The following is a 22,548-nucleotide window of genomic DNA, read 5'->3' as shown; positions in this document are numbered from 1 at the left end:
GAAAGTAGCAAACGCTTTCAAATAAATGCACTTATATGGGATATTTATTTGAAATCAGTAATAAACGCCTAGCTACCTGTTTTTATTGTCTGCTAGCTACTAGTGAAATTATTTTTGAAAATACAAATACGACGGACACTTTTCTTTGCAGAAGAAGTTTATTTACAGAAACAAATAAAACAGAAAATTCATTGTTTTATGGAATTGACACAAATGATAACACATTGCCCTTAACACATTGCCCTCATTAATTCCTAAGAAGTTATTACATTTGCTTGCTCACTCTTAACAATACCCATTGTGGTTATGCATGAGATGTGATACCTGAGATTTCCATACTTGGTGTACATTGACAGCTCTTTGCTGATTGATTAAAACCAAGCAGTTAAAATGGTAAGTTACATTAATAGGTTAAAACCAACAACAAAAAGGGGGACATTTACAGAGGGAGAGAGAAAGAGTGCGAAGGATCCGTTTTCGGAGTTGCCCTGAGTCTGAGTGGGCCGGTTCTAGGCCCAGGCTGAATTATACAGGGAGTATTATAAAAATGAAAAATAAATGTTTATGTATTTATATATTGTATATAAATGATCAGTTGTACACTAACCGTCCAGACAGTCGATGACTACAACATTTACTGGCGTCTTTGTCCACATCTATCTCTTTATTGTACTTCATATCCTCAATCTTTCTGTTTCTCCCTCTCACTGCCCTCTTCCTCGCTCCCTCTCTTGATTTACATTTCAACAGCTTCATCATAACATACTTATTTGACTGTTTTTTATCATGTCTCTCATTCCCCCTCTTCCACATCTCTCCTCCTCTCCCCTCCCCACTGTGCCTGCCACTCCCTTTAGCCTCTCCCTTCATCTTCCCCTTTCTCATTCCACTGTTGTTCTGTCTCGCAGACTTTGTCATGCTCTGGCTTTCCTTCCATCTTTCTCTCTTTGTCCTTATCTTGCTGTCCCAAAGCCCTGTGTACCTTTCCCTTCCCCCTGGCTCGGTCTGCCTCTCTCCTCTCCGTCTGCTGCTCTTGTCTGAGGTTCAGTGCAGTTATTCGGCAGTGATGTGGCTTGGGTGGTACCATTGGCAGTGATCTTGCTTGAAACACTTGAGGGGGTGTTTTTTGTTTAGACCTCACCAGCACTCTCACCACCCCTTTTTCAGACCCCACTTTACTACCTCTCCCTTCCTTCTGTCCTTCATTCAATTCTTTGATGTAAATCTGGACCTCTTTCAGTTCTTCCTCACTTTCCTCTATTATTGTTGGTATCTGTAGTTGGTCTTTTGTCTCTCCTTCATTCTCCCTCTCTTGGTTCTCCTTATTTGGCCCTGTTGATTCACGTTCCTCTGTCTCCTGTTGGACCACATGTATACTATCTCCTTCTTCATCCCTGATTACACCTCCCACTTCCATCTCTTTATCTCCCTCCTCATCTCCCTCAACATCCTTCATCAGATCTATAGCTCTTTCTCTTCTCTCTAAAACATGCTGTGCCTCTAGGTCCTGTTTATGCTCCTCATTATCAATCAACATATTTTCCATCCCCTCTTCAGCTGCCTCTTCCTCAGTCTCTCCCATGGTATCCACTCCTTCCACCTCTCGCTTCGTCTCTTCTTTTGCACTCATCTCTTCACTTGTCCTACTCTCTCCTTCCTTATCTATCTCTTTCTGCTGTACTCTGATACTCTCTCCCTCTTTGGTTTCTATCACCTCCTCCATAACTTTACGTTCCTCAGTCACCCCTTCCCTATCCTTCCTATCTCCACTTTCCATCATGTCATCCCTGGCTAATACGCTCATTATCTCATCAATGTCTTCTTCTCCTACTTCCCCTTCCTCACCTGCTATCCTTTCCTCTTCTTCAATCATTCCTTTTTGCTCCCTTGCCCCAAAGTCCTCCCCTTCTGTTTCTTCCAACTCCTTTAATACCTCTCTCTCCTCAGTCTCAATTCTTGTTACCTCTCCTTCTTGTTTGTTAAACTCTCCCCCATTTCTATCTTCTCTTTCCTCCATCTCTTCCTCTACATCTTCCTTCTTTCCCTCGCTATCCCTCTCAGCACTATTTTCAGGCTGCTCCATTGTGCCCCCAGCTGAAACTACCTCCGATCGCTCATTGAGTATGTTCTTTGGCTCTTCAGCACAGGAAACTATACGACAGGCAGTGAGTAAATGCTCTTGTGAATCTTCTTTCTCGGCTTCGCTCACGGTATCGCCATTGTAACCCTCTGAAATCACACCTTCACCACAGTGACTCTTCAGGTCCTCCTCGTCTCTGAGCTGCAGGTGAACTCCAGTGTCCACTTCCTCTGCAGTGGTCTGCAGTGAGGCCTCCTCACAGTCAGTTGAAGAGGATGCTGAAGCGAGGCCCCTCTCAATGTCACCTGGTGTTTCCTCTTCCTTCATCATGCTCGTTTCAACCGAGTGACAACATTCTTGTATCTCAGTGCTGTAAAGTGAAGAGTAAGACATCAGATCTATGATGACAGGTAACATTTATCATGTACATTTATCCTGATATACTGTTCTTGACTTTGATTCGCTTCCTAACCCACCTCGGCTTACCTTTCTGTGCATGTATTCGTCAGTGTGTCTGCCTGGTCTTTCTCCTGGTTGTCTGGATCCTGCCTTGTATCCTCCAACAGGTCTATTGCTTCCAGTCTATTCTCTTCTTCAGCCTTGCTATGCCTCAAGACCTCTTCTGATGAGTTACAGTAATCAGGGGAATCAATGCCCAAGTGCCCAGGAGGCATTCTGGCCTCAGAACTCTGTGATAGACCAATTCCTATGGACCTGTCATCAGAAGCACTGTCCAATTGTTGTGAGGGCTTAGCAGGGAGGGACAAACCATTCTCCATGTCAGTCTGAGGCACACTCCATGTCAGTCTATTGAACACCAAACTAGATGGTAGACTTTTACAGAACATGTCATCATCGTCCTCCTCATCTTCTCTGTCGTAATCAGCATCTTCGTCGTCATTATCCTCTTCTTCAGAGGAAGAGCAGCGAGCAGGCAGGAAGGGCCTGGATATGTAAGGTAGACTCATTGACTTGTTGGCTCGTCCATATTGATCAAAGCTTAGAGGTCTGTGTGTGGGAGTTTGTGTCTGCCTCAGTGTGTGTGTCTCTGTTTGGCAGCCTGTCTGTATTTGTGTCTGTGTGTCTACAGGTGGCTGTGTGACAGAGTCTGGTTTGTCATGTGAGAGTCCAGGGGATCTCTGCTCCACCTCGTCCTCATACTCATCTTCCACATGATGAGGCTCTACTGAGAACGCCTGGAACATCTGGGAGAAAAGAGGTTAGGATCATGACTAAATGATGAAACACACACACACACACGTGCACACACCTTGGTGGAGGCACTGCTGTCCATGAGGTCCAGGAATCCAAAAGTATCCTGAAAGTCTAGTGGACAGTCCTGGACTTGTGCATCGTCCTCCTCCATCGTCGTAGGGTATGGCACATCTGTGGCAACTGCCTCATTTCTGACATCATTTGGGGCATCCAGGGCAGTCTGCACAGAGCCTTTGATTTCTGACAATTATATGTAGATTTGACAGATTAAAACAAAAGTCCTATCCAATTTAGATTGTTAATTGCCAATTGTCAATAATTCAATTTTCACAAGTGTAAAAAACTCACTCCAAACAGGATCAATCACAGTTTGATTTCCTTTATTGCACAAATGTGTTATGATTGTTAAAATATATGAATGATCAGACATACCCATGTGTTCTCCCTCTTCATCCTCCTCTTCATCGTTTTCATGGTTTACTTTATCCTCTCCTCCACCCTCACCCTCTTCACCCCTCTCCTCTGATGGCTTAGATACACAGTCCCCATTCAGTTCCTCCTCCTTTCCTCTGTCTTCTTTTCCTTCAACTTTATCATCCATATCTATCCTCTCCTCCGATACCTCTTGATCTCTTCTCTTGACTCCGTCAGTCTCGTCCTCCCCCACAACTGCCACTCGAATGTGCCTTTCCCCTTCCCCTCCCTCCTGTCTCACACCCTCCCCACCCTCTCCCTTATCTCCGCTCCCCTCTCCTCTGCTATGGTTTCGCCTTTCTGCACCACCCCCCTGCAGCACCCCAAAGGCCAGGCCTGATGTGATGTGAAGGGGGACGGTGACTGAGAAAGGTCCGGAGATGTGTATCCCTGCCCGCCGGTCCGCTTTGCTGGAGATTCCTGGGGATCTGGATGGGGGTTGCAGAGCCTCAGTGCTGTTGCCCCCACTACAGTTACTGCCCAGTCGACTGTATGTGCCCTTGGTTCCCCCGCCCCCGCTCACTACACTCACACTAGCCCCCTGACCCCTCCGGAAGGTCACAGCATACCCGCTGCCCACATCACTAGCATTAGTGGATGCCCCTCCATCCGCACCACCTTGGGGACAGGGAGAGGGCTGAGCCAGGGGGGATATGACAGTGGAAGGGGCTCGTTGTCTGGAACCTGTGAGGTATGGTAAACAGTCACATTAGTCTACAGATGAAACGGTCATAAGTGTAAGCCTATAGTACCACTGAACACAGAAATGTAAGTATGCTTTAGCAGCATGCATGGATTACTCTACAAACATGTTCACCAATATCTATACACTATAGATGAGGAGTGGGTAAACAAGGAAGGATGTGTACCTTCATGCGAATAGGGCATTGAGCTCAGGGAATCCATGCTCTTGGCTGGCCTTAAGACAGTTCTCTCTTTTTCTACAGAGAAATGGAGAGATGATTTTACAACTCAAAATGAATCATTATTACCATTGCAAAGCTATGCATGGTATTGAACGATAACAACATCAGTGTGGCACTGATTCTTATGGGAGAGGGCGCATACCTTTGGTTGAGTTCTTGTTCCTTCCTCTCGGGTCTTGGAGTCTGCCTCCTAAATTGAAGATGGACTTCCACTTCCTGCTCTTGAGAGATCCCTTCCTCCTGTAGAGAATGTTACTACTGTTACTGGGACCAGGAGTTTTTCTTCACCACGTGAACTGTTCATGGAAGAAGAACTATCCCCTCTAGTACTAGTCTACCTTTTACGATTGCGACCACTAAATCTCCACCTATCTCAACCACTATACTGTTACTCCCTACTACTACATTGTCATAAATTTGACATTTTTGGGTTCTTTGGTTAATTTGCTTACTTGTCTGTGCCGTCGATGATGGCGTGATAGGAGCGCATGGCCGGGGGGCCATCCCCTGGGTTGATGTTGCCTAACTGGAGTGGAATGGCTGGGAATAAACGTTTCTCTGGATTGTGTATAGAGGGAGATGGGAATGACTTAAGACACTCCAGACCAATACCTTTATAAGGAAATGAACAAGAAAGAGAGGAGATATGAGAGATTATGAGGGAGTGTACAGTGCATTCGGAAAGTGTTCAGGCCCATTGACTTTTTCCACATTTTGTTACGTTACAGCCTTATTCTAAAATGGATAAAACAGTTTTTTTTCGCTGATCAATCTACACACCCCATAATGACAAAACAAAAACAAGTTTTTTGATTATTTTACAAAATTATTTAAAAAATAAGAAACTGAAATATCATATTTACGTAAGTATTCAGAGCCTTTACTCAATACTTTGTTGAAGCACCTTTGGCAGCGGTTACAGCCTCAAGCTTTATTGGGTATGACGCTACAAGCTTGGTACACTTGTATTTGGGGAGTTTCTCCCATTCTTCTCTGCAGATCCTCTCAAGCTCTGTCAGGTTGGATGGAGAGTGTAGCTGCACGGCTATTTTCAGGTCTCTCCAGAGATGTTTGATCGGGTTCAAGTCTGGGCTCTGGTTGGGCCACTCAAGGGCATTCAGAGATTTGTCCTGAAGCCACTCCTGAGTTGTCTTGGCTGTGTGCTTAGGGTCGTTGTCCTGTTGGAAGGCGAACCTTCGCCCCCAGTTTAAGGTTCTGAGCACTCTGGAGCTGATTTTCATCAAAGACCTCTCTGTACTTTGCTCCATTCATCATTGCTCCAAATCATGTCAAATCAATTGAATTTACCACAGCTGGACTCCAATCAAGTTGTAGAAACATCTCAAGGTTGATCAATGGAAACAGGATGCACCTGAGCTCCATTTCTAATCTCATAGCAAAGGGTACTGAATACTTATGTAAATAAGGAATAGAATTATTTGTTTATATACATTTGCAAAAAAATCTAAAAAAAACGTTTTTGCTTTGTCATTATGGGGTATTGTGTGTAGACTGATGAGGAATATGTTTTAATTCATCCATTTTAGCATTAGGCTGTAATGTAAAAAAAATGTGGAAACAGTACACTGTATATTCTCAGAGAGAGCGAGAGCGAGAGAACAAGAAAGAGGTGATGTACCTGAACCAGGAAACAGCTGGGGCACGTGGGTGAGGATGAATTCCACTACGATGGACTGGACCCTCACCTCCATGAAGGCTGCAGTACCGTTAAACCCTGACGCCTCAATGTCTTTTGACCTGCAAACAGCCTCAGAGGGTTAAACATTGAACAATGCAAACACACTGTTTAAACTATCTCTATCTAGTTCATGTCTTTCTCTCTCATGTAGATACACACACCTGAGAAGGTTTGGAGCCCAAACAATGGCGAGGTTCCGGGCATGCATGTTGGTGTGTGAGGAATAAGAAGCCATCTTTACAAGGTGACGCATCAGGAACTCTAGAGTTCTGAGAAACCAGGACGCGGGAGAAGGGACAAAAAGAGAGGGAAGTGGTTTAATTCTATAGTTAGTTTGAAAACAGTTGAAACTATTGAAGAAAAACTACACATAGCAAAATGTACAGTCCCCCTAGTTACAAACAGATGGTTCCAGCAATGTTACACATATGTAACAGTATTCCTTCCGTCCCTGTCCTTGCCCCAACTTGGGCTCGAACCAGAGACCCTCTGAACACATTAACAACTGCCTCCCACGAAGAATCATTACTTAATGCTTCCTCAAAAGCCACTGCTCTTGCAGAGCAAGGGAAACAAGTACTTCAAGGTCTCAGAGCGAGTGGCATCACTGATTGAAATGCTACTGTTGCGCACCACTAACTAGCTAGCCATTTCACACCAGTTACTCTCGCCTCCCCTTTTGACCTCCTCCTCCTCTGCAGCAACCCCATCAGCTGGGCAAATCCCAACTGAGTGATCTGGGTCACGGCACCAATGCAACAGTGCTACTTCCGTCCCTCTCCTTGCCCCAACCTGGGCTCGAACCAGGTACCCTCTGAACACAACAACTGCCTCCCACGAAGCATCGTTACCTATCGCTCCACAAAAGCCTTGCAGAGCAAAGGAAACAACTACTTCAAGGTGACTTCTTTGATTGAAACGCTACTAGCATGCACCGCTAACTAGCCATTTCACGTCGGTTACACATAGCAAACATTTACTCTTTCTCTATGAAAAACGTCTGAATAGGTAGAGGTTTACCTGTAATGGGGAGCGGGTAATTCCTTCAGCACGTCCTTGATCTTCACCAGCCTCTCGTCCTCCAGCTGAATTGCCACAGCTTCCTGGGGTTAAGTGGTGTGTGAGGTTGATACATAAAGCCATATGCCATCTTAAAGATGCATTATAAAGGTTTTGTATAATGTCAGCCAGTAGTAGTAGTAGTAAAAGTAGCGCTCACAAGCCAAACACAGGTCCCAAAAATGTTTTAACAATTTAGTACAATGTCATACATTTCGTATGATATGTTACGTCCTGCAATTAAAAAAAAAAAGAACTTTTATCTTTCCTGCATTTCGTGTGACATGAATTCCAATTCATACAATATGGCACGAATTTGTAAGTGAGTCCCGTTCAATCTCTTTAATGCTGGGTCCCGTTCACTGGGTATGAAATGGGAGAAAACATTTTGAACATACCTGAACATGTCCAATAGAAACACTTCATTTTCCGTGTCACAATGCTTTCTCCTTTTCGCTCCAACTGAAAGCAACCCTGGTGTCCATGTATCTGAATTACTATCAAGTAAGACAGGTACTCACAGCATATTTGTCATAGAGCTGGTATGTGAGGAGAGGATTGGGCAACTCTCTGAAGTAGGCCTTGCAGAGAGAGCTGACACAGTGAATGTCCTGCAGGTACACATCCTTATTGAGATCTGGGGTTCCCTCACTGTCAAACTCACCCCTGTTTGGAGACAAACACATTACATTTCACTGCTGTACTTGACCACATAGAAACGCACGGACTCACGCAAGCACGCAGGAGCGTTCACACACACACACACACACACACACACACACACACACACGAGGCACAAACACACACACGCTTACCGAAGTTTCTGCGTGTTGGATGACACCCCAGATAGCCTGTAGATGCCATCTACAACCCCATGCTTCTCAATGAATTCACTGCAGCTTCGCAGCACCTGAGGAACTGAGAGGCAGACAAGATGATAATACTACGGAACTGACAGGGATGAACAACAGGATGCTAATATTTAACTTATTCAGATACAACATATTCGAACAGACTGAGGGAACATGGGACTTACTCTCCTGACAGCTTGTAGCCAGGTGGTCCAACAGGTGACAGCCAAACACCTTATCATTGTTCCCTCCTTTTCTCCGGAGTCTACGCATCTCTTCTTTTCTCCTGCCTCAACCTCTCACGTTCAGCCCTGTTGTCAACTAGGTGTGTGCGTGATTGTCTAATATATGTATTTTCTGTATGAATTGGTCAATGGTAACGTGGATTTCATATACATTTACAATGTGCTGTTAATATTATAGGCGGTGTTGTTTTCTTCATTGGATTTTATTGTGCTTTATGTTTATGTTTAACTGGGTGAAGTGCATTACTTTACTGTGCTATACTGAGATGTGTTAAGCTATTCAGCTGGGTCATGCGGTATGTCGTTGTGTTTGTGGCACTCTGTAAAGTAAGAAACCAGCAAAATCATATGTATACACCAACACAACACTTAATGTGGTCACTTAAAATCAAACTGTGCATCGCTCACAATCTACAGCATACATAACACTTCACTTTCCCCCAATATATTTTGTTCACAAAATAAACAAGCCACACCCTTCACTCCAATACTCCCAGTCGCCCTCTCAGTGCTGTGATCTGGGGACACTTCAAATTCAATCAAGCCTCTCTATGCTGATGGGACACCCTGACACCCCAAACCAAGTCTTTGGCTGTTCTGTGACCCTCTCTTCCCGGCCTCTCGTGGCAATTGTGGCCCTCTTACTACAGCTGAAGTCCATTTAACTGTACATTGTGACTGCAGGCCTTGTTGTAGAACATAAAGCCTCTGAGCCTGACCCCACCTCTCCATCCCCCTGACCCCTACCATCCCACATCTAACACACTGTCACTGCTACTCTTGTCCAGTTTCGGAGTGACTTAGAGGTAAAAACAAGAATAAGAAAGAGTAAGAGAGTTAAGACTGTTCCTACCTTCACTCTGCACAGGCACAACCAAGCAGCAGCAAGCAATGACGCAAGAAACCACTAAACTTCCCCTGTTGACTTCCTGAGTCTCTCCTTTTCTCTCACATTCTCTTTCTGTACATCTCCACCGTTATCTCCGCCTCTGTTGACTGGCAAATCAATGAACCAGTAAATCATTCAAACTAACAATCATATCAATTTCTCTAATCTATTTAGATATCTACAGTATCTAATGACCTTCGATTCAGATTACCATCTTCATACAGTACTGGTGTAGTGTCAGATTAGACAATGTACACAATAAAAGTGTAGTTTCCAGATGTAACATGTGAAGCTTATTGAACATGTATAGTCAATTATACTTAAATATTTTATTGACTAGGTTTGAGTTGACAAATAACTTAAAGCTGCAATATGTAACTCTGGGCGACCTGACAAATCTCACATAGAAATGTGAGTTATAGATATGTCATTCTCATTTAACGCAAGTCTAAGAAGCGGTATATCTGTTCTATGTGCGCTACTTCTATGAGTATCGTTCATAAGTTCTATTTTTGTGTCTTTTACTTTCGGTTTTGTACACCAGCTTCAAAACTGCTGAAAATACAAGATTTTTGGTTATGGAAAAGATATTTCACAGCGGTTTAGATTGTAGTCATGGCCAAAAGTTTTGAGAATGACGCAAATATTAATTTACACAAAGTTTGCTGCTTCAATGTCTTTAGATATTTTTGTCAAATGTTACTATGGAATACTGAAGTATAATTACAAGCATTTCATAAGTGTCAAAGGCTTTTATTGACAATTACATGAAGTTGATGCAAAGAGTCAATATTTGCAGTGTTGACCCTTCTTTTTCAAGACCTCTGCAATCCACCCTGGCATGCTGTCAACTAACTTCTGGGCCACATCCTGACTGATGGCAGCCCATTCTTGCATAATCAATGCTTGGAGTTTGTCCGAATTTGTGGGGTTTTGTTTGTCCACCCGCCTCTTGATGATTGACCACAAGTTCTCAATGGGATTAAGGTCTGGGGAGTTTCCTGGCAATGCACCCAAATTATCGATGTTTTGTTCCCCGAGCCACTTAGTTATCACTTTTGCCTTATGGCAAGGTGCTCCATCATGCTGGAAAATACATTGTTCGTCACCAAACTGTTCCTGGAAGGTTGGGAGAAGTTACTCTCGGAGGATGTGCTGGTACCATTCTTTATTCATGGCTGTGTTCTTAGGCAAAATTGTGAGTGACCCCACTCCCTTGGCTGAGAAGCAAGCCCACACATGAATGGCCTCAGGATGCTTTACTGTTGGCATGACACAGTACTGATGGTAGCGCTCACCTTGTCTTCTCCGGACAAGCTTTTTTCCAGATGCCCCAAACAATTGGAAAGGGGATTCATCAGAGAAAATGACTTTACCCCAGTCCTCAGCAGTCCAATCCTTGTACCTTTTGCAGAATATCAGTCTGTCCCTGAGGCTTTTCCTGGAGAGAAGTGGCTTCTTTGCTGCCCTTCTTGACACCAGGCCATCCTCCAAAAGTCTTCACCTCACTGTGCGTGCAGATGCACTCACACCTGCCTGCTGCCATTCCTGAGCAAGCTCTGTACTGGTGGTGCCCCGATCCCACAGCTGAATCAACTTTAGGAGACGGTCCTGGCGCTTGCTGAACTTTCTTGGGCTCCCTGAAGCCTTCTTCACAACAATTGAACCACTCTCCTTGAAGTTCATGAGGATCCGATAAATGGTTGATTTAGGTGCATTCTTACTAGCAGCAATATCCTTGCCTGTGAAGCCCTTTTTGTGCAAAGCAATGATGACCGCACGTGTTTCCTTGCAGGTAACCATGGTTGAGAGGAAGAACAATGATTCCAAGCACCACCCTCCTTCTGAAGCTTCCAGTCTGTTATTCAAACTCAATCAGCATGACAGAGTGATCTCCAGTCTTGTCCTCGTCAACACTCACACCTGTGTTAACGAAAGAGTCACTGACATGATGTCAACTGGTCCTTTTGTGGCAGGGCTGAAATGCAGTGGAAATGTTTTCTGGGGATTCAGTTCATTTGCATGGCAAAGAGGGACTTTGCAATTAATTGCAATTCATCTGATGACTCTTCATAACATTCTGGAGTATATGCAAATTGCCATTCATCATACAAACTGAGGCAGCAAACTTGGTGAAAATTAATATTTGTGTCATTCTCAAAACTTTTGGCCACGACTGTACAATGATTCTCTACACTATTACTTGCTTGTTTTGTCACCAACTGAAATTAGGCACACTATTAGAATTTTCGCAACCAGGAAATGGCGGAGCGATTTCTGCATAGTGCACCTTTAACATTTTAAGGCAGCAACAGAGTCAGGGGAAATATAACTTGAGAAATCAAGTTGAGTTAACCTGACCTGATATGAGACTGTCCCCTTGTGGCAAGTGACATCCCAGAAAGAAAAACACGAACTAGACAATACATCCTAAATGGCTCCTAAATGACTCTAATATATATTATTTTTAATTGAATATAAACATGTTTTTTATGATTTTGTGGTACAAATACACAATGTTACCAGTTGTAAATAGGTTGTTAAAATGAAAGTGAGGTGCAGTCAACAGTCAAAAAAATATATATAGAGAGGAAAAGCTTGTCAAAATGTCTCAAAATAACTTCTGCCTTACATTTTCACAAATAAAATGTTACCAAAAAATGATACAATTATGTTACTATTTGTTCCATCTCGTCTGAGACAACATTAAACTTGTGTGTGGATCCCCAGGGTATGCAGGTACCACATTTTGAGACACTGGACTCTCTCCTATGTGAGTTCTCTGATGTGACTTCATACTGGAGCGCCGGGTGAAGCATTTCCCACACTGTGTGCACTCGTAGGGCTTCTCCCCGCTGTGGACAACAGCATGTCTGATCAGGTTGCACTGCTTGGTGAAACTCCTGCCACACTGTTCGCAGGTGTACGGTTTCTCTCCGGTGTGACTCCGGAGGTGTTCTTTGAGCTGGCTGAAACGCTGGAAGCTCTTCCCACAGAAGGTGCAGCTGAAACGCCTCTCAGTGGTGCCGCCTGACCTCCACTGAGTCCTCATTCTCTTCACCATGTTAAAACTACTGCGACTCAGGCTGTATCCAGAGAAGGTGGAGGTGGTGGCCATGTTTGACCCTGTCATGCACTCACTCATTCTCACGGTTGCTTCTGAAGCCCTGTGCTGATGCTGCCTTGGCTGTAGAGCTAAACTATTTCCATCATTATTTGAGTTCAGCGTCTCGCTGCTCTGTCCTTCTGGCATCTGTTGTCTAGTCTCATCAGCCAATGTCCTGACATGTTTTTTCATGTGTGCTGCTGTACTGAACATGTTAGCATGTGATTTCCCTCTAGAGTGAAGCGATGGTCCTACATCATCTGTCATAGTAGGTAGGGATGGGAGCCCACTGTGAGATGGAAAAATTGAGATATTCTGAGAGTACTCTTCTGCGCCACGAAAGGAGAAATCTGGGTGGCCATCAGGGTCAGTGTCTCTGCCTGGATCCACAGAGGTCCACAGCTGCCCATCAGTCTCATCCATGACTAACTGGTCAAGTCCTGCCAGGGCCGTGGTCTGATCCAGCTCCTCCTCTTTCTCCTCCTTCACCATCACTAGCTCTAGTGAGTCCTCATTTGGCCCGTGCTGCTCTGTGCTAAACACCTCTGTAGATGTGAGCCGGGGTGTGCCTGGTTCCTTTGGACCATCAGAATTGGGGCAATGTTCCACTGAGTCTTCAGAAGATATGTTGGGTTGTGAAATGAAGTCATCATCACAGGGCTGTTGCTCAAAGGATTGTGGTTGCCCAGCCTTGGAACTAGAAACTAAATATTTGGGAATAAACAAAAAATAAACATTACAAAAGACCCTTAACGGTTGCAAAACATGACTGCTTTAGAATTGACTGAGTGTGTACGTGCACTCCATATGCCAGAACATAAAACACTCAACACCAATGTAGCCATTTGGAACGTGCACAGGGGCGTCAGTTGGGTATGGCAGTCACTATGTCCTAGGTCAAGACTAAAATTGTAAAAGTAGGCTACCAAAAAGTAGACTTAATCATTCCAATGGCGATTAAAAAGCAACAGCTGTTTATCACATAGATTGGCTGGCTTTAGGACCATGCGAAGCTTCCCTCAGAGAGAAGCTGCCAGCCTGCCCATCAGCGTGTGCAGCAAATAGCCTACCAAATAGCTGATTGTTATGTTGCAGCGGTCAGTGAAAAGCAGTTTAATAGAAATATGCCTATCACAATATTTCAAAATACAAAATCGTAGGAAAAACATAGCCATTTGCTTTCTAAACTATCGCTGTCTTCTCTTTTCAAAGAAAAGAGGCTAACCTGTCTCTAGTTATCAAAATTCCCAACTCCCAATTGAGCGAACAGTCTCTTCTCTTATTGGCACCAGCAGAGGGCATCGGCCCTCAGTACCACTAAAGTTTTTTGGGGGTGAAAAATAGTGTCCTCTTACAGGCTAGATGGACATCATATTGTACAGTTTGTGTCTCCCACTTTCTTCGGCCTAGATTAGATGGTTGCATTCAAGACAAGGTCATTTTTAGTGATCCGTTTGTCAGTCAGCAGATTAGGCTATTTTAATTGTATTTTTTAATTGTTAATTTAACCTTTATTTAACTAGGCAAGTCAGTCAAGAATAAATGATTATTTACAATGACTACTAATGTGCCATATTAAAACATGATGTTGCTTATGTCTCCAGTAATGTAAAGTGTAGTAGAATTGCATGAAATGAGTTTATAAAAGACCACATTTTTCCTCTGCAAAGAAACGTCTCTGATTAGACCTACTCTATGTCACTACGTGCTCAGGCATACATTGTTCAGAACGGTCTGATTTGCTAACAGTGATTTAGTTACATAAAATGATGACTGTGCAATCAACTCAAGCTACTATTCCTAATGTGATATCTTACATTCGTCTGCAAATGCAAAGATAGATGCATGCAATCCTTTATTATAAAAGGTGCAATTTTATGCTGAAAAAATAGCTTTCCAAACTTAAAACTCATGCGCCACCTACGGATGTCAGCATTTGAAGTCGCTATCTGCATTATGCATCTATTTCATGTTGCACTGTGTGCGCCGTTCCACAAGTAAATGAGTCACTTAATGATGAGGTTGAGTTGTGGTTGATATTGTACAGTATATGCCATTTCACAGACCTTTAAACCTAATATTGAGGTGATAATTAATGGCTAGGGTCATTTTTGTTTGTTTTTGCTGTCCTTCAAGTAGCATTTTAGAGTTTTTAAATTGTGTAGAAATGCAGTAAATGAGTTTAGACTTCCACAAAAATCGTTGGAATTCCAACTCGGCAACTCGAGCCTCTTTCTAGAGCTATCCGACCTGAATTATACTGACTTCATGATTTGACCTCGTATTTTTCAGAGTTCCCAGTTGTCTTGAAAGCACCATACAACTCATGGTACCCTTCGCCAGCTCATATCTGTGTGAAGCTGGATTCAGCGCTCTCGTCCTGGTTGGATGTGACAGCAGAGACGAGTTGCGCACTGTCGACCACGCCCCCTGACTTTGAGAAGCTCTGACACGACATGCATCAAGAACACCCATCTCATTAGTGGTGGTGAGATACACTAATTTGCAATTGACGGTCCTAGCCCCACATTAAACATATGTGATGATGAGTTGAGAAGACAATCAGAAATATTGTTAGAATGTTTTTCAATTGACTCCTATAGACCCCCCCCCCCAAAAAAAAAGTAAACATTGGCTGTTAATTACATCATTTTTTTCACATGGTTGGGTTCACGAGAGTTTTCAGCGATCAAAAATGTTTGGGAACCCCTGCCCCTGCCCCTGCCCTAGGTTAAGCGGAACTGACGCCAGTGAACACGCATACCACCACACCCACAGTCTTCCATAGACAGAGAAGTACCCCTTATGGTCGCACCCACCCTCTCCAGTGATCCTGAGCTCTTCCTGAGGGTCCGTTTTCCACACATCCTCTGCCATCTCCTCATCTTTGATCAGTATGGGTTCAGTCTCTGCTCTCTGCTCCACATCTGTAGGCTGTAACAGGGGACTGAGGTTATCATTCTGGACACACCATATCTAACCCTTCTCATACCCATGAATCACACAAAAGCTGTAAATTCTCCTGATATTCCAATAACAGAATTGATCCAAGAGGTCAGGTCTCTGTAATTGTAAAAGGTGATGTATCACACCTGGGGTTGAGAGTCCTCTTCAACAGCCATTTCTCCATGTCTCCACTGTGAGTTACTCCTTTGCTTGTTCAAAACAATATTGACTGGATATGACGATCTCTCTGATGCCATGGGTAAAAAATAATTAATAATTGTATTCAGTCAGATATTCACACACAATATTTCATGAATAACACATCTACTACCTTTTCTCCTGACTCGTGTCTTCTTCAGCTCGCTTTCCATCATTTGACACTTCCTTTTCAGTACATCAATATCTTGCTGGCTTTGGGTCATTTCCAACCGTATAACTGCACAGCTATCATCAACACGTTTGTTTATTTCTGCTACAGCTGCTTTAGCTAATACCTCCATAATAGATACCAACTGCGACTGAAAATTGCAGCTGGCCATCTTGTCTAGTCCAAATGACAGATTTCTATTCTCTGTGTGAAGTAAATAAGCTACAATTTACAAGCTAATGTGCAATATCAATACGTAATGTTGATAAATGGCAATCTCAATACGATCCTCCTCGCGTCCTCTCTTCTGGTCTCCTTCTCAAAACCCATTGAACGAAAAAGCCAGAGGTCCCGCCCCTCTGACCTTCTGATCCAATGGGTTTTGAGAAGGAGACGAGGAGAGACTTACCAGAAGTAGCAATTGGGATGTTCCCAATGTTTTAAGGCGGAAGATCCGTGCGCAATAGCAAACTCACTTCGGCTCAAATCGTGACGTAAATATTTATTACCGTAAATATGAGACTGCAACAGCCCTTTGAAATTGGTAGAATTAGCACTGGCAAGACAAATACTATGTTCTGTCTAGTCTGCTTGTAGGGTACCCATATATTGCCCCAAAAAAGAAGACGTTTACGTTTTTATTTTAGTAGAAGTAGAAGGTGGAGTGGAATGCAGTGCAAGTTATTAACATGGATACCATATTAAATTACTATAGCGGGCTATTTCATTAACTCTAAAATAGCAGCCATTTTGGTATCTAGAAATCCAAACCAGCCTAATTGGAATGAATGGCAGTAAGAGGCATAATTTACTTATGCAGGAAAATAAAAAGTAAGGTATGTAATATACGTATATCAGAAATTGTGTAATAAGATGATTGTCAACCTAAAATTAGAAATACAGTTTACACTGGTTTTATACCAATTTGCTGTATAAATAGCCCCTAAAATATATGTAAACAGACCAATGTCTAAATTCTTGTTTTCTTGTGAAAGCTGTGAGTGCTACTTAAGCAATAAGCCCCGAGGAGGTGTGGTATTTGGCCAATATACCATGGCTAAGGGCTGTTCTTATGCACGACGCAACCACAAACCCCCGAGGTGCCTTATTGCTATTATAAACTGGTTACCAATGTAATTAGAACAGTGAAAACAGTAACCCATGCCAATGGTATACGGTCAGATATACCACAGCTTTCAGCCAATCAGCATTCAGGACTCAAACCACCCAGTTTATAATATCCTGTCATGAACTGATTTCAGCCATTGTATGGCTGTGGATTGATTGCATTGTTTGAATGGAATGTTGGCATAATTTCAAATTCATTACTTTACACAATATCTTATCACAGCACTGTCAAACCATAGTCTCAGTCGGTATTCACATAATAATAAGAAATTCCCCTCAACCACGCTTACAGATTGGTGAAAACTAACATTCTTTCTTATTGACCCCCATTGTAAAAGAGGCAACTTCGTCGTAGATTTTTTTGTTACACAGAAATAACAAATCATGCCGAAAAGCTGCTTTGTTGTTCAATGTACATGTAGCCAGGTCAAAAATCCTCACCTACGGTTTGCAATGCTACATAGGGAAATAGAGCCTGTGACAAGAGCCCTATGGCTTCAAGCTATTAGGTGTGGGAAAGTGGGAAACTTGTTTAGTACAGACCATTTGTAACTCCATTCACTACATGTGACTGTATAGTCTGTTTGTTTGTTTGTGTTGTTGGTCTTGGCTAGCTTCACGTTCGGGTCGGTAGCTAGCTAGCTAGCTACTCACTCAAGTGGCTGCTAGCATCATTATCAGTCCTTTATGACTGGAACAAACTACAAAAATCTCTGAAACTGGAAACACTTATCTCCCTCACTAGCTTTAAGCACCAGCTGTCAGAGCAGCTCACAGATTACTGCACCTGTACATAGCCCATCTATAATTTAGCCCAAACAACTACCTCTCCCCCTACTGTATTTATTTATTTATTTTGCTCCTTTGCACCCCATTATTTATATCTCTACATTGCACATTCTTCCACTGCAAATCTACCATTCCAGTGTTTTACTTGCTATATTGTATTTACTTTGCCACCATGGCCTTTTTTTGCCTTTACCTCTTATCTCACCTCATTTGCTCACATCGTATATAGACTTATTTTTCTACTGTATTATTGACTGTATGTTTGTTTTACTCCCTGTGTAACTCTGTGTTGTTGTATGTGTCGAACTGCTTTGCTTTATCTTGGCCAGGTCGCAATTGTAAATGAGAACTTGTTCTCAACTTGCCTACCTGGTTAAATAACTAATGAAAAGGGGCATGAAGAAAGCCTTACAATATAAAAATGTTCTAAGTAGTGAGAATGCTAGGGAGCAGACAATGTTGAAAAGTATTCTTTAGGCATGTTGTACTTTTCTTAAATGTAGTTTTGTAATTGACTAAAACAAGCAAATAAGAAAATAGCGTTTGAAAAAGGTTACGTTTTTGCTGTGTGCCAATGGGGTAACCTAGGTAACCACAGTTTTCCCCCCCACAGGCAGGGTCTCGACATTCTGTCTAACACCACTAGGTCTATGATTGGCCAACTCCTTGACCAAAATGGCTGATCTTTAGACCATCAAAAGAAGGTGCATGTCCATTCTAATATTCTCATTCCTAATTCTACGTTGTTATTAATACATAAAATGCTATAGATGCATAATGCACGACGCACTGTGGTAAAATGTAAAATACAAAAACACGTTCTTCAACCATTCTTAACAACTCATGGTTTATGATCAAATATCGTCATTAATATTGTAATCTCCATTCTCATCGACACAACCTAATGAAACCATTCTGAAAATGTGGTATGGTATTTATTAAAAGGTATATAACTTGTTTGACACACAGCTGTAAACTTCAAATAAACTTAATTTCATTATATATTTCAAGTATGGGAGACGGGGGGGGGGGGTGGCAATTTTAACAGGGGGCAATTGTAACACCTTGAATTTCTATAAACATATACAAGCTAGAGTGATGAAACTCACCCAGTACATGCCCATCTGGGTTGTCCCCCTGCTTGAAAGTTACAGCCAAATATCTCACAATTTTTTTTTAACCACTGGCTGTATTTTTCATATACTGCCCTGAGTATTAATGTCCAATAGTTCAAACTAGAATAATTTTCATCAGCCATGCAAGCTCCATTGTACCTTCAGGAAGAATTCACACCCATTGACCTTTTCTACATTCCACATTCAGCCTGAATTTCATATTGATTAAATATAATTTTTTGCCACAGGCCTACACATAGTACTGCATAATATCAAAGTGGAATTATGTTTTTTGATTTTTTTTTACAAATGAATTAAAACTGAAAAGCTGAAATGTCAATAAATCAATAAGCATTGTACCCCTTTATCTGTAAGGTCCCTCAGTTGAGCAGGGAATTTCAAACAAAGATTCAACCACAAAGACCACAAAAGTGTTCCAATGCCTCGCAAAGAAGGGCACCTACACATAGTTGGGGAAAGGACATTTGGATTTTGGAATCGCCCTTTGAGCATGGTGAAGTTATTAATTACTATTTGGATGATGTACAGTATGTATTCAAAAGAATATGGACACCTCTTTAAATTAGTGGATTCGGCTATTTCAGCCACACCCATTGCTGAAGAGCTCAGTGACTTTCAACGTGGCACCGTCATAGGATGCCACCTTTCCAACAAGCCAAATTTCTGCCCTTCTAAAGCTGCACCGATCAACTGTAAGTGCTGTTATTGTGAAGTGGAAACGTCTAGGAGCAACAATGGCTCAGCCGCGAAGTGGTAGGCCGCACAAGCTCACAGAATGGGACCACTGAGTGCTGATGGGCGTAAAAATTGCCTGTCCTCATTTGCAACACTCACTTCCGAGTTCCAAACTGCCTCTGGAAGCAACATCAGCACAAGAACTGTTCACAGGGAGCTTCTTGAAATGGGTTTCCATGGCCGAGCAGCCGGTTACAAGCCTAAGAACACCAGGCACAATGCTAAGTGTCAGCTAGAGTGGTGTAAAGCTCTTCACCATTGGACTCTGGAGCAGTGGAAACTTGTTCTCTGGAGTGATGAATCATGCTTCACCATCTGGCAATCCGACGGACAACTCTGGGTTCGGCGGATGCATAGTGACAACTGTAAAGTTTGGTGGAGGAGGAATAATGGTCTGGGGCTATGGTTTGTGCTAGGCCCCTTAGTTCCAGTGAAGGGAAATCTTAACGCTACAGCAGACAATAACATTCGAGACTATTCTGTGCTTCCAACTTTGTGGCAACAGTTTGGGGAAGGCCCTTTCCTGTTTCAGCATAACAATGCCCCTGTGCACAAAGCGAGGTCCATACAGAAATGGTTTGTCGATATCGATGTGGAAGAACTTGACTGGCCTGCACAGAGCCCTGACCTCAACTCCATCAAACACATGGGATGAATTGTAACGCCGACTACGAGCCAGGCCTAATCACCCAACATCAGTGCCGACCTCACGAATGCTTGTGGTTGAATGGAAGCAAGTCCATGCAGAAATGTTTCAACATCAAGTGGAAAGCTTTCTCAGAAGAGTGGAGGCTGTTATTGCAGCAAAGGGGGGACCAACTCCATATTGATGTTTATGATATTGGAATGAGATGTTCGACGAGCAGGTGTCCACTGTTCACATACTTTGGTCATGTAGTGTATCAAACCACCTAGTCACTACAAAGATACAGGCATCCTTCCTAACTCAGTTGTTGGAGAGAAAGGAAACCGCTTAGGGATTTCACCATGAGGCCAATGGTGACTTTAAAATAGTTACAGAGTTTAATTGATGTGATAGGAGAAAACTGAGGATGGATCAACAACATTGTAGTTACTCCACAATATTAACCTAATTGACAGAGTGAAAAGAAGGAAGCATGTATAGAATAAAAATATTCAAAACATTAATCCTGTTTGCATCAAGGCACTAAATTAATACTGCAAAAAAATGTGGTGAAGCACATGGGTCAGTCTGCTTTCCACCAGACACTGGAAGATGAATTCACCTTTCAGCGGGACAATAACCTAAAACGCAAGGACAAATCTACACCGGAGTTGCTAACCAAGAAGACAGTGAATGTTCCTCAGAGATCAAGTTACAGTTTTGGCTTAAACCTACTTGAAAATCTATGGCAAGACCTGAAAATGGTTGTCTAGCAATGATCAACAACCAATTTCAAGCTTGAAGAAATGTGAAAATAATAAATAGGCAAATGTTGCACAATCCAGGTGTGGAAAGATCTTAGATATACTTACCCAGAAATACTCACAGCTTTAATCACTGCCAAAAGTGCTTCGACAAAATATTGACTCAGGGGTGTGAATACTTAGATGAGATATTTCTGTATTTCAATAAAGTATTAAAACATTTCTAAAAATATGTTTTCTCTATGTTGTTATGGGGAATTGTGTGTATGTAGATGGATGAGGGAAAAACATTGACATGAATGACGTGTCACTTGTTGTCTCTTACTAGGCATGAGGTTTTGTCATGACTGCTGGGTTGGGTGCAATGGTAATGCAGTGTTAAAATTACCCTGAGCCAAGCAGCCGAATGAAACAAGTGATTTTAACTTTAAGATTGTATGAATTATACATGACTTATACAAATTCAACTTTAAATAGACTTTGGGTCCTGTAGAGTGCTAAATAAGTTGTAAACAGATATGATCTGGGCACCATAAGACTATTCTGGGCCAGGTTTCCCAAAAGCATTTTAAGGCTAAGTTCATATTTCTAACGATGAACTTAGCCTTAAGATACTTTTGGAAAACAGGGCACAGATGATGTCGAGAGGAACCCGAACGGTCATGCACAAACATGGGTGTTACCGTAATTATTGTCTATCACAATATAATTCAAAAACATTAATATTTTTTAAGTTAAGTGGATTTTTTTTTTTTAGGTGTTACGTTTTGCTCCAGCTACTGTTACAATTGCCTCTGGCACAGGGGCAAATGTAAGGTCTGGACATTTCTGATTAAAATCAATATTGTGATCCGACCATCTATGTACAGTACAGACATATAAACGGTATGAATGATTAGGAGACCGGTGTAAGTTAATAAATAAAAAGATTACTGGCCTAGTTAAAGTGATAGCTGAGCAATAGATTAAAAGACAAAACTGTAACAATTGCCCCCAGTCTCCCCTAACTATTGCATAGCACATGCATTATAGCTGATTTACACACAGGTGGCAAAATATCTCTATTTTCATGTCATCCTACCAAAGCACCGGTTCCACTCCAAATGCCAATGCCATTTAGCAAACTCCAGGTATTTACATTTGTTGGATGACATGCAAATAGAATACACAAGCAGAAAATAACACCATACTGTACAATATGGTGATGAATCTTTGAAGTTATGGAGCTATTTTGCTTCCACTGGTCCTGAGGCCCTTGTTAAGGTGCACTGCATCATGAACTTTACCCAGTCAAGGTTGTGAGGACTCTCTGGAGGTAATAATAAAATACAATTAATAATCAAAAAACAAGCATGGAAATTGGAAGATTGCATTATCAAAGAAAATACAGTATACAGACACAAACTCACCAGACTGTTTGGACCTCAAACACAGCCAGTTATCCAGTCACTATGACAGCATGGCAGACATAGATAAATGCACACACCTGAGAAGGTTTGGAGCCCAAACAATTT

The 22,548-nt window shown here is 42.4% G+C and overlaps 2 protein-coding genes across 4 annotated transcripts in view; both read right to left on the bottom strand.

The window, feature by feature from the left end:
• Window positions 1-145: 145 nt before the first annotated feature.
• On the bottom strand, window positions 146-10,033 carry LOC112226730. Of its 2 annotated transcripts, none has more exons than XM_024391243.2 (14): window positions 9,403-10,033; window positions 8,490-8,869; window positions 8,269-8,371; window positions 7,975-8,119; window positions 7,415-7,497; window positions 6,556-6,663; window positions 6,335-6,453; window positions 5,148-5,307; window positions 4,838-4,935; window positions 4,639-4,710; window positions 3,728-4,453; window positions 3,351-3,535; window positions 2,567-3,285; window positions 146-2,450 (listed from the first exon to the last, which is right to left on the bottom strand). In XM_024391243.2, the coding sequence occupies exons 2-14, from the start codon at window positions 8,575-8,577 to the stop codon at window positions 854-856; spliced, it is 4,203 nt and encodes a 1,400-aa protein (XP_024247011.1). In that variant the 5' UTR covers window positions 8,578-8,869; window positions 9,403-10,033; the 3' UTR covers window positions 146-853. The 2 variants fall into 2 exon arrangements, with proteins under 2 accessions (XP_024247011.1, XP_024247012.1); XM_024391244.2 differs by having other exon boundaries at window positions 5,148-5,253.
• A 1,545-nt stretch (window positions 10,034-11,578) lies between these two features.
• Window positions 11,579-22,548, bottom strand: part of LOC112226734 (zinc finger protein 263) — a 33,427-nt gene continuing 22,457 nt past the window's right edge. The window contains exons 1-4 of one of the 2 annotated variants that reach the window (XM_024391252.2): window positions 15,822-16,257; window positions 15,637-15,737; window positions 15,364-15,478; window positions 11,579-13,248 (exon numbers count right to left, since the gene is read on the bottom strand). In XM_024391252.2, the coding sequence (XP_024247020.1) occupies window positions 12,116-13,248; window positions 15,364-15,478; window positions 15,637-15,737; window positions 15,822-16,029 (1,557 nt within the window). In that variant the 5' untranslated portion in view covers window positions 16,030-16,257 and the 3' untranslated portion in view covers window positions 11,579-12,115. Of the gene's footprint in view, window positions 13,249-15,363; window positions 15,479-15,636; window positions 15,738-15,821; window positions 16,258-22,548 lie in introns of those variants that run through there. The other variant, XM_024391251.2, reaches the window with a different exon arrangement.

Source organism: Oncorhynchus tshawytscha, linkage group LG28, assembly GCF_018296145.1.
Source record: "Oncorhynchus tshawytscha isolate Ot180627B linkage group LG28, Otsh_v2.0, whole genome shotgun sequence".
Taxonomy (NCBI): Eukaryota; Metazoa; Chordata; class Actinopteri; order Salmoniformes; family Salmonidae; genus Oncorhynchus; species Oncorhynchus tshawytscha.
Note: the sequence above shows the minus strand (reverse complement) of the source record. Positions and strands in the feature narration are given on the sequence as shown.

Coding starts and splice junctions, on each gene's coding strand:
- LOC112226730 (XM_024391243.2), bottom strand. CDS start 8,577: ATGCGTAGACTCCGGAGAAAAGGAGGGAACAATGATAAGGTGTTTGGC. Junction 6,454..6,555: donor TGGGCTCCAAACCTTCTCAG/GTGTGTGTATCT, acceptor GGCTGTTTGCAG/GTCAAAAGACATTGAGGCGT. Junction 4,454..4,638: donor AATGCCCTATTCGCATGAAG/GTACACATCCTT, acceptor CATACCTCACAG/GTTCCAGACAACGAGCCCCT.